This window comes from Epinephelus moara, chromosome 2 (assembly GCF_006386435.1).
Source record: "Epinephelus moara isolate mb chromosome 2, YSFRI_EMoa_1.0, whole genome shotgun sequence".
In the NCBI taxonomy this organism is placed as follows: Eukaryota; Metazoa; Chordata; class Actinopteri; order Perciformes; family Serranidae; genus Epinephelus; species Epinephelus moara.
The window spans coordinates 29381555-29398534 of record NC_065507.1 but is presented as its reverse complement, the minus strand read 5'-3'; the positions used below and the strand labels follow the sequence as shown (position 1 = coordinate 29398534).

The following is a 16980-nucleotide window of genomic DNA, read 5'->3' as shown; positions in this document are numbered from 1 at the left end:
GTTTCCCCCCGGCAATATTTTTGCAAGCGCACCGTTGCTGTGGCACCGCCCAGAACGATTGTGATTGGTTGAAAGAAATACAAGCAGCCGGGGCATTTTTTTCTCCAATCTTAAAGTGAGAGTTGGCCCAGCCAGACCTTTCTTTTCTTGAGAAAGGTCTGGTGAGCGAGACCAATCCAGGGACATCTTTGCTGTGCTGATCCTGGATAGATTGTCTATGTTGTTCCAGGACGATCATCACTAGCTTGACTCTGAATAATTCGTTTATGCTGATCTTGACCGTCATTGCCATGTTGATCCTGTATACAATCGTTGATGTTGATCCAGGACCATCACTGCTTTGTTGATGGCCATAGCACCGGTCACTGAATGTTGATTTTTTGTCCGAGTGAGTGGAGGGGGGCGTGACTTAGCCATAGGTCAACTGTGTATTCTCCTCATCTCAGGGGACCAATAGGCCTCCTCTGGGCCATTTGTTCAGCGGCTTTCAAGACACGCGATATCACCATTAGGCCAATGATACACAGATCTACTTCTCTGATAAAGCCAGTTACCTAAAACAATTGTCCTCCCTCCATGATTGCTTCCCTGCCACCAAAGATCAGATGTTTTTTAACTTCCTCCACTTGAACCCTGATAGAACAGAAATTCTTTTTATTGGTCCTGGTCACTTTACCACTGCGGCTGATCAGTTAATTGGTCCTCTTCACTCAAATATCAGATCTGTCATTAAGAATCTTGGTATCATCTTTGAACATAAAATGACTTTTGACCATCAAGTTACTAAGCTCATACAGTCTTGTTTCCTTCAGCTAAGAAACATCACAAAAATCAATTGTATGTTTTCTTCTACAGATCTTGAGCTATTAATTTACATTTTCATTTTCTACCGTTGATTATTGTAACTCCCCTTCCACATCCAGTCAAACTGCTCTAATTCGTTTACAGCTGTTTCAAAATGCAGCTGCCAGGCTACTGACTACAACGAGCCAGTTTTCCCACATTACACCCATTCTTGCATCCCTCGATTGGTTTCCTGTAAAATTGAGAATAAATGACAAGATCCTGTTGATTACATTTAAGGCACTGCACGACCTTGCCCCAAGTTACATTCTACTCCTCAACCACTCTGATCCTCAAGTCTCAGCCTAGTATCCATGCCACGCTCCATATACAAAACAAAAGGTGCTGTTTTAACCCCAACCCTCCAGAACAATGTTCGCGACTCCATTAGATGTGCTTATTCTATGGACTGTTTCAAACTTCCACTAAAAAACGCATCTTTATCTGCAAGATCTTCTATAGAGCTTCTACGTGTTATGTTTTTGTTTGTTTTAGTTTTGTCTGTCTGGATAAAAAAATGACATTTAGGGTGTTTTAACAGCTGTCAAATGCAAAAACAGTATGTCTCGTTAATGACACAAACAATTCATAATATGTTGCTGCTTACTATCAGCTGTGATTATCTTTATCACAGCTGTGTTAATATTCAGTACGAAGCATGACCTCGAGTGCGATATTGCTTAAATATAACATTTAGAGTCCTGTTGAACACAATGAAATTTGGCAACAAATAATTTTATTGCAGTGTCAAGAAAATAACAGGGGTTGCACATTTATACGTTCCTCACACATATGTTTGAGTCAGTGTTGAGACATGCATAAGATTTCCACACTGGCTGTGATTCCTGTAATCATTCAAATCAAAATTGAAAACTGATTACAACTTGGTCGAACAAGCCTTTCTTTTTAGGTACAGTAACATGCTCTGCTTTAGTTCTGCAGTTTTCAGTCCATATATAATTGGGTCCAAAAAAGGGGGAAATATTAAAACTGACACACCAAGAGCTCTTCTAATGAAAGGGGATGCACTCTCAATACGATGAGCAATGAGTGTAAAGGTAGTATTGATTTGAAAAAATAAGAAAACAACTAAATGTGTACCACATGTTTGAATGGCTTTTCTCCGGGCATCTGTATGATTAGTCATGACACATGTACGCAAGATCTGTGCATATGTGTATATTATTATCAACAGTGGTCCACCCTGAAGCACAATTATAATAGCCATTCCATAGTAGTTGTTCAATCTGGTGTCCTCACAGACCAGTTTCACTAATGATGGATTGTTACAGCACAAATCCACTATATTTGTCCTGCAAACTTTAAACCGCACAACCAAAAAAAACAATGTTAACATCATTGAGAAATTAAGGAACCATATCACAATAATAATAATTCTGATTAAATTATTTTGACTCATGATGGTATTATAGCTTAAAGGACAACATATAGCAATGTATCTGTCATATGCCATGGCAGTCAAGATCAGCAGATTTCCTGTACCATAAAAGTGAATCAGAAAACCCTGAGTAATACATGCAGGATATGAAATCACCCTGTTCTGTGTCACAATGCTGAGCAGAAGCTGAGGAAAAAAAGCTGTAGCACCCAACATGTCACTAATGGGCAAGTTGAACAGCAGGATAAACATGGGCTTGTGTAGCTTTTTACTCACAGCAATAGTTGTTAAAACCAACATGTTGCAAAATACAATAATAAAATAAGTAAGTGCACCAAATACAAACGCTGGATAAACATGTGTAGCAGATAAACCCAATGGTGCCAGTGTTAGAAATTCCCCAGCAGATGCATTTGAATACATAATCATACCGTCTTCTTTAGGTTGTTGCCTCATCTATTGAAAAAAATATGTTTCTCAATACTCAAACTCACGCAAACTGATGAAGGATCCTCACCTGAAAGAAATGTTTTTGTTAACAAGCAAAATTTAAATAAAGTTCTATGCACTGATCCAAATGTACTTCTAGTTGCATATGTATTGCAGTATGTTATCTCATCCTCACTGCTGCATATGTATTGCAGTATGTTATCTCATCCTCACTGCTCTGAGTTGGAAGGAGCACTGAAAAGACTTTTATTGCCATTTACCATCAACACAAAGATGACTCATGAGGTTAAAGAGCATAATACGTCAGCTGCTGTGACCAAACTGACATCATGAGAGAAACAATTTATCATGCAATGTGTTTTCAAAATACCCATGTTTGCAGAATACTAATGACATAATGAAAAGTTTAAATAGCATACTTATCTCTGGAATGTAATTTATTTTATCGCTATTTTAAACTACTGAATACTTGATGAATAAAGTAAACCATTAGGCCCTTAAGTCATTGGGCCCTATTTAGATGGTCTAAAGTGGACGGCGGAGGGCGCATAATCCGTGTCGCAAGTGTCATTGCTATTTAGATGCAGGCGCAGTTGTCATTTTCACGCCCTGCGCCCTCTTCGTCTAACTAGCAAATGAACTTGCGCTTCTCTGGGTGTGTTGGTCTAAAAATGAGGAGTGGTCAGGCGCAGTCATGGCATGTTGCTAGTTAGATGATGTAAAAAGCGAATGCGCCAGTGACCAACAAAAACCTGGTCTAAAGTCAGTGGCGCAGTATTTCGCTGTTAAACAAGTTAGTAATATGTGTCTCTAGGCGGGTGCACAACGCGCGTGCACTCTGCTCAGACACACACGGAGCAGCCACACATATGCAAAAGATAACAACTAAAAATATGATTACAATGTGAAAGGTTATTATTGTGCACATTAAAATATTTATCAGAAACACGTCTTAATGGTCAGTCATTAATCAGAATGATCTAATCGCAGTAATAATGATCATCATAATTTGTAATAATGACAAATGAAATTGTGAAATTATCTGACCAATCAATCATTTTTTTGATTGAAAACCAAAGCCCACACATTGCATTTATTTTAACATGTTATACTAGGCTACATTATATTATATTATTATATTGTTATCTGAGTGTAGAGAGGACACACATGCAAATAAGAGGCAGAACACAGCTCTAGGAAACATGTGAAAACAATTAACAAACGTGGGTGGGGGAGAAAACGCTGAACAGGTCCTAGCTGCAGGATCAGCACCTTGGGGAGCTCCGCGGCAGTCCTGACAGCTGTGCTCTGTTATATGATGAAAACAGGTTTGAATAATATTCCACAGATATTTAGTAAGATCTTTCTTGTATTAGTGATCCCACGCCTGCTTTACCTCGGGGAGCTTGGGTGCCTGTCTGCTGTCCCCGTAGATCTGGTTCTGACGGGCCTTCACCTCCCGCACGAGGAGATCCGTCTCCTCATCTGTAAAACGCTCACTCTTTCCAGTTGGTAGGTCTGCCATCTAACTAGCTCTCCGCCATGCGCTCCAATTGCGCCTCTTTTAAATGGAATGAGAGGTGACACTATGATTGGCTGATTGAATGATACGCCCAAAACACACCCATGACCCATCGCACCCATGGCGCACAGTCTAAAAACGCGCTGTCTAACTAGCAAGTGACTGGGACACGCCCATGCGCCGCACGCCTGGCACTTCACGTTTTAGACCATCTAAATAGGGCCCACAATGTACTGTTACATTCTACAAAAGTGCCGGCAAGAGAGTAACAGAGACAGAGAGGTTTCAGTGTTGTAATTTTGCAGAGAGACTACCACTATTGCTGCTCCAGGCAGCACTGATTTGAGGTGGTGATCAGAGAAACATAGTTGTGAGAAACAGAGGATTGTGGGGATCTGAGTCCATTTATGCTGCCTCTGTAATTGACAACAAGACTCCAGCTGACACGTTGAGTGGGCTGAACTCACAGGGAAGGCCTTTACATGTCCAATTCAAATTTATACAAGTGGACAAATCATCTATTTAATCTATATTTATTTGCTCCCACAGAAATAAATTCAACATTTTCCACATGACAAAGCTAGTCTTAATATTTTGGAGCACTGAAATTATATTAATTTGTCTGTCGTCAGTCTTATGTCCAGATATTTCATCCCCAGTGGAAGCCAGGGGAGAGACCCAAGGAGACTGGCATTACCTTTGATTTTTGCCAGCTGAGACAACGGGGACTGCATTATTAAGGCATTCTTATGCATGCAGATAAATGTGAATATTCCATCCTTATTCTCCTTGATTTAACTGCCGCCTTTGATACCGCACAACGTAATTTGCCAAGTAGGACATGCTCCTAGATCAAGATCCCACATTGCATTACCGGACCATTATTGCCATTAACCAATCACAGTCCTCTGACATCATCAGTGTGCTGCTCCTGTGCTTCTTTCAACAATTCCTTTGAGCTTCTTCAGAGCTCAGCTAGTTTTCTAAATTGAAATTAATACAATTGAACAAAATCCTCAGTGACATTGAACAAAAGCCTTGTAAGCTACTGCAGGGTTAGCGACTTATCTTGCTAACCAGGTTGGCTTTGCTAACAAGTAAACTTGCTGATAGCATGTTAGCAAGTTAGCTTGCTATGTAGGTGTGCTATGCTTACATGTAAGCTTGCCAATAGGTTAAAATATTGTTCATTAAGAGGAAGGATGATGTCATTTTGCAGTTGCAAAGACCTGCGAAGGATACAATTGAATTTCCCTTTTTTTAATAGCCTATTCACAACATTGTTTTTGCAAGAATACAGTGCTGGTGTTGATCCAGGACCATCATCATCATTTTTATCCTGCATCATTTGTTTAGGTTAATCCAGGGACATCTTTGCTGTGCTGATCCTGGATAGATTGTCTATGTTGATCCAGGACTATCATCACTAGGTTGACTCTGGATAATTTGTTTATGCTGATCTTGACCGTCATTGCCACTTTGATCCTGTATACAATCGTTGATGTTGATCCAGGACCATCACTGCTTTGTTGATGTTGACATAAACAAATTATCCAGAATAAACGTGATGATGATGATGATGATGATGATGATGATAATGATAGTCTGGATCAACATATGTGCTTCTGTCCAGGATCAACATAGCAAAAAGGAGGAAAAAATGTGTAAATTGCAGGAATTCGCAACTACAAAATGCTATTATCCTCTTTGTCAGTGAACAGTCTATTGGCAAGCTTACTTGTTAGCATAGCATGCCTACTTAGTAAGCTTGCTCGCTAATATTTTTGTCTATTGGTAAGTTTATTCATTAGCAAAGCCATCCTAGTTAGAGAGCTAACTTGCTAACCCTACAGCAGCTTACAAGGTTTTTGTTCAGTGTTACTGAGGAGTTTGTTCAATTATATTAACTTCAATTTGAAAAACTAGCTTAGCTCTGAAAAAGCATATAGGAATTTTGAAAGAAACATCCGAACAGCACGCTGATGATGTCAGAGGGCTGTGATTGGTTGATTGCAATATTGGTCCTGGATCACGATGTGGGATGTTGATCCAGGAGCATGTCCTACTTGGCAAAATCATGTTGTGCCTTTAATACCATCGATCATGCCATTTTACTTTATAGGTTGCATGATTTGGTTTGCATTTCAGGTACGGCTTTAAACTAGATTCATTCTTATCTGACAAATAGACATTTCAATGTTTGTACCAACAATTGTGCATTCTCCTCACCTCACGGGTTAGGGGTCGGTCTTGGACCAATAGGCCTCCTCTGGGCCATTTGTTCAGCGGCTTTGAAGACATGTGATATCACCGTTATGCCAATGATACACAGATCTACTTCTCTGATAAAGCCAATAACCTGAAACAACCGTGCTCCCTCCACGATTGCTTCCCTGCCACCAAAGATTGGATGTCTCTTAACTTCCTCGACTTGAACCCTGATAAAACAGAAATTCTTTTAGTTTGTCCTGGTCACTTTACCACTCCAGCTGATGAGTTTATTGGTCCGCGTCACTCCAATATCAGATCTGTCACTAAGAATCCTGGCATCATCTTTGACCAGAAAATGACTTTTGACCATGTTTTTGACCATCTTTCTATAGAGCTTCCACGTGTCATGTTTTTGTTTGTTTTAGTTTTGTCTGTCTCTTTGTGATGTGTTCTATATTGTGCTTTATTTTAACTTGATATATTTGTTCATTCATATTTTGTTTTGTGTGTGTGTAAGGGAGTGCTATATAAATAAAGCTCTACTTAGTAACATACTTAATATCAACTATAAATTCAACAGCAACTAAGCAACAAACAAAACAAAGAAAAATAACTGCAAATTGCAAACTAGTCTTAAACTTGCATTTATGATGTGTGTCCCACATTTGCAGTGAGTTTTCCCTGTTTTGCAGTTTTTCAGTCACTGAAGTGGCAGTTCGGGTATCTTCATAGGTTCATGCTTTTTGGGTTGCTTTAGGAAAAATAATCAAATTTCAGGATAAAAGAGTGACATTTAGGGTGTTTTTACACCTGTCAAATGGAAAATAAACAAATCATAATATTTTGCTGCTTACTATCAGCTGTGATTATCTTAATCACAGCTGTGTTAATATTCACGACCTCAAGTGATATTGCTTAAATGTAACATTTAGAGTCCTGTTGAACACAGTGAAATTTGGCAACAAATACTTTTATTGCAGTGTCAAGAAAATAACAGGGGTTGCACATTTATACATTCCTCCATAGTACACATATGTTTGAGTCAGTGTTGAGACAAGATTTCCACACTGGCTGTGATTCCTGTAATCATTCAAATCAAAATTGAAAACTGATTACAACTTGGTCGAACAAGCCTTTCTTTTTAGGTACAATAATATGCTCTGCTTTAGTTCTGCAGTTTTCAGTCCATATATAATTGGGTCCAAAAAAGGGGGAAATATTAAAATTGACACACCAAGAGCTCTTCTAATGAAAGGGGATGCACTCTCAATACGATGAGCAATGAGTGTAAAGGCAGTATTGATTTGTAAAATTAAGAAAACAACTAAATGTGTACCACATGTTTGAATGGCTTTTCTCCGGGAAATGTGTACCACATGTTTGAATGGCTTTTCTCCGGGCATCTGTATGATTAGTCATGACACATGTATGCAAGATCTGTGCATATGTGTATATTAATATCAACAGTGGTCCACCCAAAACCACAAGCACACTAGCCATTCCATAGTAGTTGTTCAATCTGGTGTCCTCACAGACATTCCATAGTAGTTGTTCAATCTGGTGTCCTCACAGACCAGTTTCACTAATGATGGATTGTTACAGTACAAATCCACTATATTTGTCCTGCAAACTTTAAACCGCACAAGTAAAACAAACAATGTAAACATCAATGAAAAATTAAGGAACCATATTGCAATGATAATTCTGATTAAATTATTTTGACTCATGATGGTATTATACCTTAAAGGACAACATATAGCAATGTATCTGTCATATGCCATGGCAGTCAAGATCAGCAGGTTTCCTGTACCATAAAAGTGAATCAGAAAACCCTGAGTAATACATGCAGGATATGAAATCACCCTGTTCTGTGTCACAATGCTGAGCAGAAGCTGAGGAAAAAAAGCTGTAGCACCCAACATGTCACTAATGGGCAAGTTGAACAGCAGGATAAACATGGGCTTGTGTAGCTTTTTACTCACAGCAATAGTTGTTAAAACCAACATGTTGCAAAATACAATAATAAAATAAGTAAGTGCACCAAATACAAACGCTGGATAAACATGTGTAGCAGATAAACCCAATGGTGCCAGTGTTAGAAATTCCCCAGCAGATGCATTTGAATACATAATCATACCGTCTTCTTTAGGTTGTTGCCTCATCTATTGAAAAAAATATGTTTCTCAATACTCAAACTCACGCAAACTGATGAAGGATCCTCACCTGAAAGAAATGTTTTTGTTAACAAGCAAAATTTAAATAAAGTTCTATGCACTGATCCAAATGTACTTCTAGTTGCATATGTATTGCAGTATGTTATCTCATCCTCACTGCTCTGAGTTGGAAGGAGCACTGAAAAGACCCTGCCTTTCATTGCCATTTACCATCAACACAAAGATGACTCATGAGGTTAAAGAGCACAATACGTCAGCTGGATGACTCATGAGGTTAAAGAGCACAATACGTCAGCTGGTGTGACCAAACTGACATCATGAGAGAAGCAATTTATCATACAATGTGTTTTCAAAATAACCCCGTTTTCAAAATACTAATGACATAATAACAAGTTTGAATAGAATACTTATCCTGGAATATAATTCATTCTACCACTATTTTAAACTCCTGTCCCCTGTATAAAAGTTGATGAATTTGAAACTTGATGAATAAAGTAAATCTTTAGGCCGTTTAGTCACTATGTACCGTACATCAGCTTTCTTACGTTTGCACAATGCCAAAATGAATAAATACATTACAATTCCAAAAAAAGTGCCAGCGAGACAGTAGCAGAGACAGAGAGGTTTAGATTCTATAATTCTGAGTAATTTTGCGGGAAAAAATGATAATGAACGATTAAATAACCAAGACCTTTTTAAGTAAATGAATATCCTTGGACACAGGGAGGGTCAGGCAGAGGATCAGAGTCTGACAATCATGATATATGAATAAATATTTGTGGGTCTATGATATGAAACACAATAAACAAATGTGGAGGTAAGTTCAACAAATGGATTGGCGTGCTTGTCAGTTACTATGACGAGTGCAAATTAAAACACCAGAGCTGGAAGAACCACCTGCTGGTTCCTGGTGGACTGGTGCAACTGCAGCATCACGACAGAGAGAGTTATACACAAGAACATGACTGTGTGTGAATGGAAACAAATCCAACATACACGAACATCACCCAGGCCAGATGTGCCGATCACTGGGACAAGGAAAAAACAAACTGTATCCCTGCCAGGCCAGTATCCCTGCTAGTTTCAGGCAGCCAGAGGATGCAAAAGCAGAGGGCGACGCATTGTACGTTGTTATATTAAAGTAACTCTTACCTTTCTTGCATTTCACACAGCACTTAGAAAAAATTTGAACATCCACAACTCCCGCCTCCCTCCAAAGTCCCATCCCCCTCCTCCTGCAACTCCACCTCCCTCCATTACGTCCTCATTATAGACATAGTCGTTGGCAAGGTAACGTTAGATACACGGAAGAGGAGAGCGAGTGTAATGTTACAACAAAGACAGTCAAACGCAACACCGGAGTTTTAAAACTCAACCGGAGTCAGTGATGACTGATGAGTTTTAGAATAAGGTTACAGTGCTAACGTTAGATAGTAGCGTTAACGTTACTAGTAAGTGGAAACGCACAAGGAAGATAACGTTTATGTTTCAGAGGCTACGCTACAGTAGGCTAACGTTAGCCATTAGCAACTGGATGCTGTGTTGTCATAATGTTATGAACTGAACTGAACCAGCGCAAAAACGAAATGACATTTTGCATACCCCAAGCAAACAGAAACAAAACATATTTGTGCAACATAAAAGAAAGAACATATCGTGCAATAGTAAGATGAACAGGGTTGACATTTCACAGTCAAAAACTCCACATCCTGAGAGCACAACTGGGAGCTCCTCTTCACATTACAGCACCATGAATTGTTTGTGTATACACCACAGAGCTTACCAGATGATGCTGCCGTCCTGTCTGCTCTGTGTAGTGTTAGCCCCGTTAGCTCAACACTGGAGTCTGATATGTTACCATTCATCCATGTCTCAGTGAACACAAGGACGCAGCAGTCCCTCACTCCTTGGTGAGTGGATCTCCATAGTCGCATGTAATCCATTTTCGTGTCCAGTGAGCGGACATTTGCCAGAAGGACACTGGGAACAGCTGGTTTGATGGGGTTAGCTCTTAGCCTGTCACAGCGCTGCCGGCGTCTCCCCGTCGGGACAGCTCCAGGCGAAACCACGGTCATCTCAGGGCTAGCTCGACGTAGCAGGCCAAGCTTGCTACACATCCTGAGCTCTCTTGGTTGTAGCGTTAGATCTCTGCAGCAGTTTCTAATGTCTGTTAGAAACTCGCGAAGTGTATTGCACTGATGAATTTACTTCTTGTTGCATCGTTTCTTTCTTTTGCCAACTGATTTCCCTGTTGGAGCGACTGGAGGTGGAAGCGGTGGTCCATATTTGTTTGCTTTTGTTACGGAGAAAAGTTTATATCCACAAGGGTTCCTGTCACTAGTTTATATCCACAAGCGTCCCTGTTACTAACCTGTTTGTTGTCTCAGACTCAAGGGTGGAGGGTGTAGGGGGTGGTTACGCGAGCGGTTATGTCAGTCGGAGGCCTCCACGTGGGGAAGACAGACAGGACAGGAGAAAACTCCAACCAATCATTGCATTCTGTCCGAATGCAATGATTGGTCGGAGTTTTCTTAGAACCATATGAGAATGGTATAATGATGAGTTTCATCTCTGGTGGAATTCACTTACATTTTAGTGCGCCATCAGCGTATTAATAGCATTTTAACCTAAACAAAGAAAAGTGTAAAATTTCCAGAAAGGTAAGGGTTGCTTTAATGGAAACACACTGAAAATGATAACACGTGGTATGGCATGACCAAGATGTGCCTATCACTGGCACCCTTCTATGATGTAGTCTTTAGTGACATAGCAAGACACAACAACCTTGGGGGAATGTTTTTTTCTGGTGGATCCAGAGAGGTGTGGATGAATGAAAAATTAAAACAATAATTCGTTATGTTGCTTTGTTACTGCTATAAAGTAACATATTACTGTAACACATTACTTTTGTAATGTGTTACCCCCAACACTGGTTTTCACACAGAAACACACGATTGTGGAGATCTAAGTTAGGGAACGTGCAGTCTGCCTCTCCCACACCCAAACCGAAAGACTTTATACCTCCACTAAGACCCAATGGGAGGCATGCTATTCTATGCTAGCTCATTGCAAGATGGTTAGCAGAGGTGGGAGTAAGTCACACATGTCGAGTGTGACTTAAGCCCCAAGTCACTGTGGTGAGAATCAAGCAAGTCATTGCTCAAGTCAAGCAAGTCACAAGTTAAGTCATACTCACAAACTCATAAAGATAATATAACATGAGCTGCACTTAATGGTGGAATGTAACTAAATACATTTACTCGATACTGTAGGTATAAATCTGAGTCTTTTCTTCCCATGCCACTATCTGCTTCTACTGCACTACATTTATCTGACAGCGTTAGTTACTAGTTACTTTACAAATTAAGATTTTTGCACACAAAACATATGAAAACGTAAAAGTGCAGCTGGAACTATTAGTAAATTAATGAAATTACAGAAAATAAAGTGGCAAATATTCTGATAATCCTTTTAGTCATTTTTTTTTTTAAAGTAAACACATTTCATGGTTCTAGCTTCACAAATCTAAGGATGTTTTGCTGCTTTTGCTATTTATCATTGACTCATTTTTATGTATTTATTAATACTGTCGGGAATGGAGTGCTGGTTGTCTGTGTTAACAATGCAGTTTACACTTTTTTTTTAACTTCTGATTTATTAAAAACTGTTCTGACAAAACATGTTGCTGAATTTAGCAGCAGACTTCAGTAATAGTAATATAAAGTGGTAGTAAAAGAAATAACTTTTGGCATTCATGACTAAATACATATTTCAAGGTATGTTGCTGAGTTTATTTTATCACAAGCAATTTTCTAATGTAGGTTGAAAATGAAGTCAGGCGGGGAAAGACAGAGATATCACGTACTGACGTTGAGTGACGGACCTGTCAGTCTAGGTGTCATTCTCTTCTGCAAATTCTGATTTAATACTTTTTCGCTATATCTCGTGAAACTCTTGTAGTTTTCTTTCTCATATCAATGGTACCTTTGGCAACAGGAACAATCCCTTTTTGTTCTGGTTACATATACAACACACAGTTGCTGAAGACAAAAATTTAGCTTAGGCTGGTTGTTAGCCGTTACAGAAATGGACAGTGCAACAGGTACCAGAGCTCTGTAAAGACATTTTAGAAAATGCTAAGTTAACATTAGTTAAATATTTGTTAAGAAATAAATCAGTATTTGCTTAACTGAAGGAAAATTACTTTAGAAAAGAACCAGCGTTGGCGGTTAGCCACCAAGAGTAGCCACTGGGACTAACCACAGACGTGGGACAAACTAGCTTACTGCTATTTCCGCTGTCTCACTGGAAGTTGCGCACATTATCATTTGTACAGTAGTGCCCTCAGGAATAAGGTGGATAGGTAGGAACTTTTATGATGCAATGCCCTTTCAAAACAGTCGCTTTTTTTCAGAATATCAGGGACTGAATGACATGTTTGAACAGCTTGTTACTGTATCTCTGCCACTTGCTTCTGCACCAGTGATAGCCGTGGATAGAGGCCTTAATTTTTCACGTGTCCGCCCCTCTGTCCATCCATCCCATTCTCGTGAACACATTATCTCAAAAACGCCTGGATTGAATTTCCTCGACTTTGGCATGAACGTCCACTTAGACTCAAGAATGAACGGATTAGATTTTGGTGGTCAAAGGTCAAGGTCACTCTGACCTTGCATCCGTCTCATTCTCATGAACAAAATACCTCAAACAGGCCTTGTAGGAGTCTCTGCGAATTTGGCATTAATGTCAACTTAAACTCAAAGATGAACCGATTATTGACCAAGGATTTGGTGGTTGAAGGTCAAGGTCACTGTGACCTCACAAAACAGGTTGGTAATTATGACAATAGGACAATAGGATAAAATTATGATATTTTATATCCAGAGGGTCAAAGGTCAACTTTACTGTGACATCATAATGTTCTGCAAAAACACTTTTCCAGCCATTACTCAACACCATAAGTCAGGGACAGAAGGGGGGAATTAGCTCAGCTCAAAGACATCAAGCCTTACCTGGTGTGTTGTAGGCACACGTTGGCCTTCATCGTGGCTCAAAAAAGTTTGGTCTTATTTTCAACCGGAGCACCTGAGGATGAATTCCATAACCAATATGCTGTGATTTTCTCCTCCATCTTGACTGTAAGGGGGCTCGTAGGGACAGTTCCACTTGGCACAGCTCCATGTTACAGCTGTGATGTAGATTTGTTTCGTCCACTGTGTGGCATCATACCACACCTGAAGCATTTCAGAAGCAGAGCGTTTTGCCTGCCTGATTTTGTAGATTTGCAGATTTTGATGATTTGGTCATTTTTCTTTGATATTTGTGCTTCTACCATAGGTTAGTCAGCAGGCTGTATAGTTAAATGGTTTCTTTTGTTGTCTGTTTTAATTTTGTTTATTTCCTACTTCGTTATGCGTAGCCTACACACAAAGTTAATACTGTTCACAATCCAGTTATAAACGACATGGATCAAAGATGTGTGTCTGCATTTCACTTATTAAAAATACATTTATCCTTATAAGTATTTGTAACTATATTTCACATATAATGCCTCTTAGCAGAAGAAATTTCAGTTGAAAAAATGAAAACAGCCCAGGCAGCTGCCTGGTGGAGATCTACACGTTTCAAGTAAATGTATGTAAATATTGAGTACACCTGGTTAAAGAAGTTTGTCTTTCCACACAGCTCCATGCTGATTCTTAATTAATACTGATATATACCGTATTAACTATTACTTTAGGGTGACAGCATCATTGATGCTACAGAATATGTCATATGTATTTGAACGTTCGTAGGATAATGCTTTACATTTCTTGATGGAGCACAAAAGGTTATAAGATAATCATAACGTAATGAAGGACTACCCAGTAACTGCTACAGCAAGACATAGTAATGAATGTTTAGGTAATCGGTATGTCTTTTTTTGCCGCTCAGCAGTTGATTCAGAGTTAATCAGGGACAACTCATGAAGAAAGGGTCAGAATTTTGAATCAGGCATTTATTAATTTAATTTTACAAAATGATTAAATAATATAGTATCCCAAAGTCACTCAGTTCTTGAGAGTTACTTATTAATTCCTTATTAATGATTTGTAAGATGTGTTGTTAAAATACAAGGATTAACTTATATTTTTGTTGATGCATAAAGTTATTGGAAAACACACACGCACACACACAGTATATATTGGCACAATTTAATTTTAAAATTAGTGGTTGAATCGTACTGCACATCCTTTTCTGTTTGTCTTTCTTTCTTTTGGACTGAGCTTCTAAATCTTACGTTCTTAACCTAACTGTGTTTAATAAAAGAACACCATGACAATTGAATCTTATATTGTAAATTGTGCTGGTTTTTTTCATTAAATGAGTGAACAATGTGAAATTTCCTTCAGAATATTTGGATTTTATTAATGGACCACACCAAACATCAACACATGTTGTATATGCTGTACACATTAGTTTTTTGATAATTGCAGTATCATTAATGGATATAAAATTATTTACAGACACCATGTGCATGTACATGTGCATGGTAAATATACAGAAATGTAAACAGTTAAGAAATTCACTCTTCTTTATAGCAAATAATATTTCAAAATACAATCAAAAGTTAGGAGGATAAAAACAAGTAAAGAGCAGGCTTAATGTCGAAGACAGTTTTCAATTAAAAAAGAGTTTAATTAAAATGTATTGATGAATGATGAATAAAGTTATTAGATGTTGAGAGGATGTGCAGTATGAGACTGATATCTCCATTTAGAATTTTACACTGTTGTACTTAAATAAAAAAAGATGTACACACCATTAGAAATACAAAGGAAAAGCTATTTTTGCCAACGTTGTAACAAACAAAGTCAAGTAATATATTGTTATAACTGCAGTAAGATGCACACAGTTTCACTCATCTTATCATGACCAAATGCGAGACCCCAACACTCGCTGCCATTGACCAGACACAATATGTTCCACACCTTTTTCAAACTTTCTTTTTTCCATATAGAATCACAACAAACAAAGCTTTTGGACGTGATTTTAGATTGTGTTCTGCTTCATGCACTTCTTATGGTCCCATGCACAGCTGATAGTGTTTACACTATCAGAGAGGCTGCAGAGATAACGCAGTTTTGTGGTTGGTATTGCGATTGTTAACCATCTTATGTAAAGATTTAGATGGATACTCTGTTTTTTAAGACTCTCAGGAGAGTGTTTCGTATTTCACTTGTATACAGCCCATAAACTATTGGATTCAGAAGCGGAGGTACAAGAAATATTAGCATGCCCATTATCTTTTGCAAGTCAGCAGAGACATTTTTGAACCTATGTGATAAAATGGTGAAAGTTCCCACAATCTCAAATATGATTAATATCAGCAGCTGTGCAACGCACGTGTTGACAGCTTTCGTCTTCACTTCAGACCTCCTTGTAACCACACATGTGATCAGAATCTTCACATAGGAAAAGACCTGAACAGACACACTTACAGCTTGCATGACAGCTGTGTTAAACAACCCAATGATATTATTGACTGTCTTGTTTCCACATGTGATTTTCAGTAGAGACGGGTTATCACAAAACACATTCATAATCACAGACTTGCACCTGGGGAGCCTTGTCTGTAAAGAGAACAATGATACAATCAGGACAAAGTCAAGACCCCAAATTAGACAGATGATAAAAATAACGACTCTGGGGGTCATCAGAGAGCTGTAGCGCAGCGGCATGCAGATGGCAGCATATCGATCAAAAGACATTGCTGCAAGAATGAACAAAATCCCACCTCCATACATGTGCAGTAAGAAAGCTTGTAAAACACAGAGGGGATAGTAAACCTTATTTGTCTCTGTCACAATGTCTGAAAGCACTTTGGGTAGCATTGCAGTTATGCCAATCAGATCATTGAGGGGAAGACTAAACAGGATGAAATACATTGGTTTGTGCAGGTTTCTCTTCAGAATGATCAAAGTCAACAAGGTCAGGTTGCAAAAAATGCCAAAAAAATAAATTGCAATCCCTAGAAAAAATATGGGATACTTTCCTCCAGGTGGAATAACAAATGGGTCGAGGGTTAACTCATAGCTGAACCCAAAAGAGTCGTTCTCCATTTTTTCGCTACTAACTGTAAGTACTGCAGTTACAAATGAGACAACATGTCACTCAAAGGAAGTACCACAGTGTGAGTGCTGTTAACTGTTCTGCCTATCTGGCTTTATTCAATGTTAACAGAACCATAGTTTACGTCACCTTTTGCCCTTGGGATTGTCATTGGCTTTGCAAAGACGAATAACATGATGATTACTGAAAGTATGAAGTCATAGGTGCAGACTTGTGGTGGGACTACAAGAGGAATTTCATTTTGACAGAAAAAAAAGACAATTAAGACT

At 38.8% G+C, this 16980-nt stretch overlaps 3 protein-coding genes and 1 long non-coding RNA gene across 4 annotated transcripts; all 4 read right to left on the bottom strand.

Moving 5' to 3' along the window:
- Positions 1–1653: 1653 nt before the first annotated feature.
- Positions 1654–2852, bottom strand: LOC126404766 (olfactory receptor 52B2-like). The gene has a single exon (XM_050068127.1). The coding sequence runs from the start codon at positions 2696–2698 to the stop codon at positions 1721–1723; it is 978 nt and encodes a 325-aa protein (XP_049924084.1). The 5' UTR covers positions 2699–2852; the 3' UTR covers positions 1654–1720.
- Positions 2853–3623: 771 nt separating this feature from the next.
- On the bottom strand, positions 3624–4165 carry LOC126404798 (uncharacterized). The gene is made up of 2 exons (XR_007571524.1): positions 4089–4165; positions 3624–4000 (listed from the first exon to the last, which is right to left on the bottom strand). It is a non-coding gene; the product is annotated as an uncharacterized LOC126404798 (long non-coding RNA).
- Positions 4166–7090: 2925 nt separating this feature from the next.
- Positions 7091–8761, bottom strand: LOC126404782 (olfactory receptor 52B2-like). The gene is made up of 3 exons (XM_050068128.1): positions 7962–8761; positions 7804–7917; positions 7091–7766 (listed from the first exon to the last, which is right to left on the bottom strand). The coding sequence occupies exons 1-3, from the start codon at positions 8585–8587 to the stop codon at positions 7538–7540; spliced, it is 969 nt and encodes a 322-aa protein (XP_049924085.1). The 5' UTR covers positions 8588–8761; the 3' UTR covers positions 7091–7537.
- Positions 8762–14632: 5871 nt separating this feature from the next.
- Positions 14633–16777, bottom strand: LOC126408931 (olfactory receptor 52B2-like). The gene has a single exon (XM_050074735.1). The coding sequence runs from the start codon at positions 16699–16701 to the stop codon at positions 15766–15768; it is 936 nt and encodes a 311-aa protein (XP_049930692.1). The 5' UTR covers positions 16702–16777; the 3' UTR covers positions 14633–15765.
- Positions 16778–16980: the final 203 nt, after the last annotated feature.

Coding starts and splice junctions, on each gene's coding strand:
- LOC126404782 (XM_050068128.1), bottom strand. CDS start 8,587: ATGAGGCAACAACCTAAAGAAGACGGTATGATTATGTATTCAAATGCA. Junction 7,918..7,961: donor TTGAACAACTACTATGGAAT/GTCTGTGAGGAC, acceptor TGGAATGGCTAG/TGTGCTTGTGGTTTTGGGTG. Junction 7,767..7,803: donor CGGAGAAAAGCCATTCAAAC/ATGTGGTACACA, acceptor AGCCATTCAAAC/ATGTGGTACACATTTAGTTG.
- LOC126404766 (XM_050068127.1), bottom strand. CDS start 2,698: ATGAGGCAACAACCTAAAGAAGACGGTATGATTATGTATTCAAATGCA.
- LOC126408931 (XM_050074735.1), bottom strand. CDS start 16,701: ATGGAGAACGACTCTTTTGGGTTCAGCTATGAGTTAACCCTCGACCCA.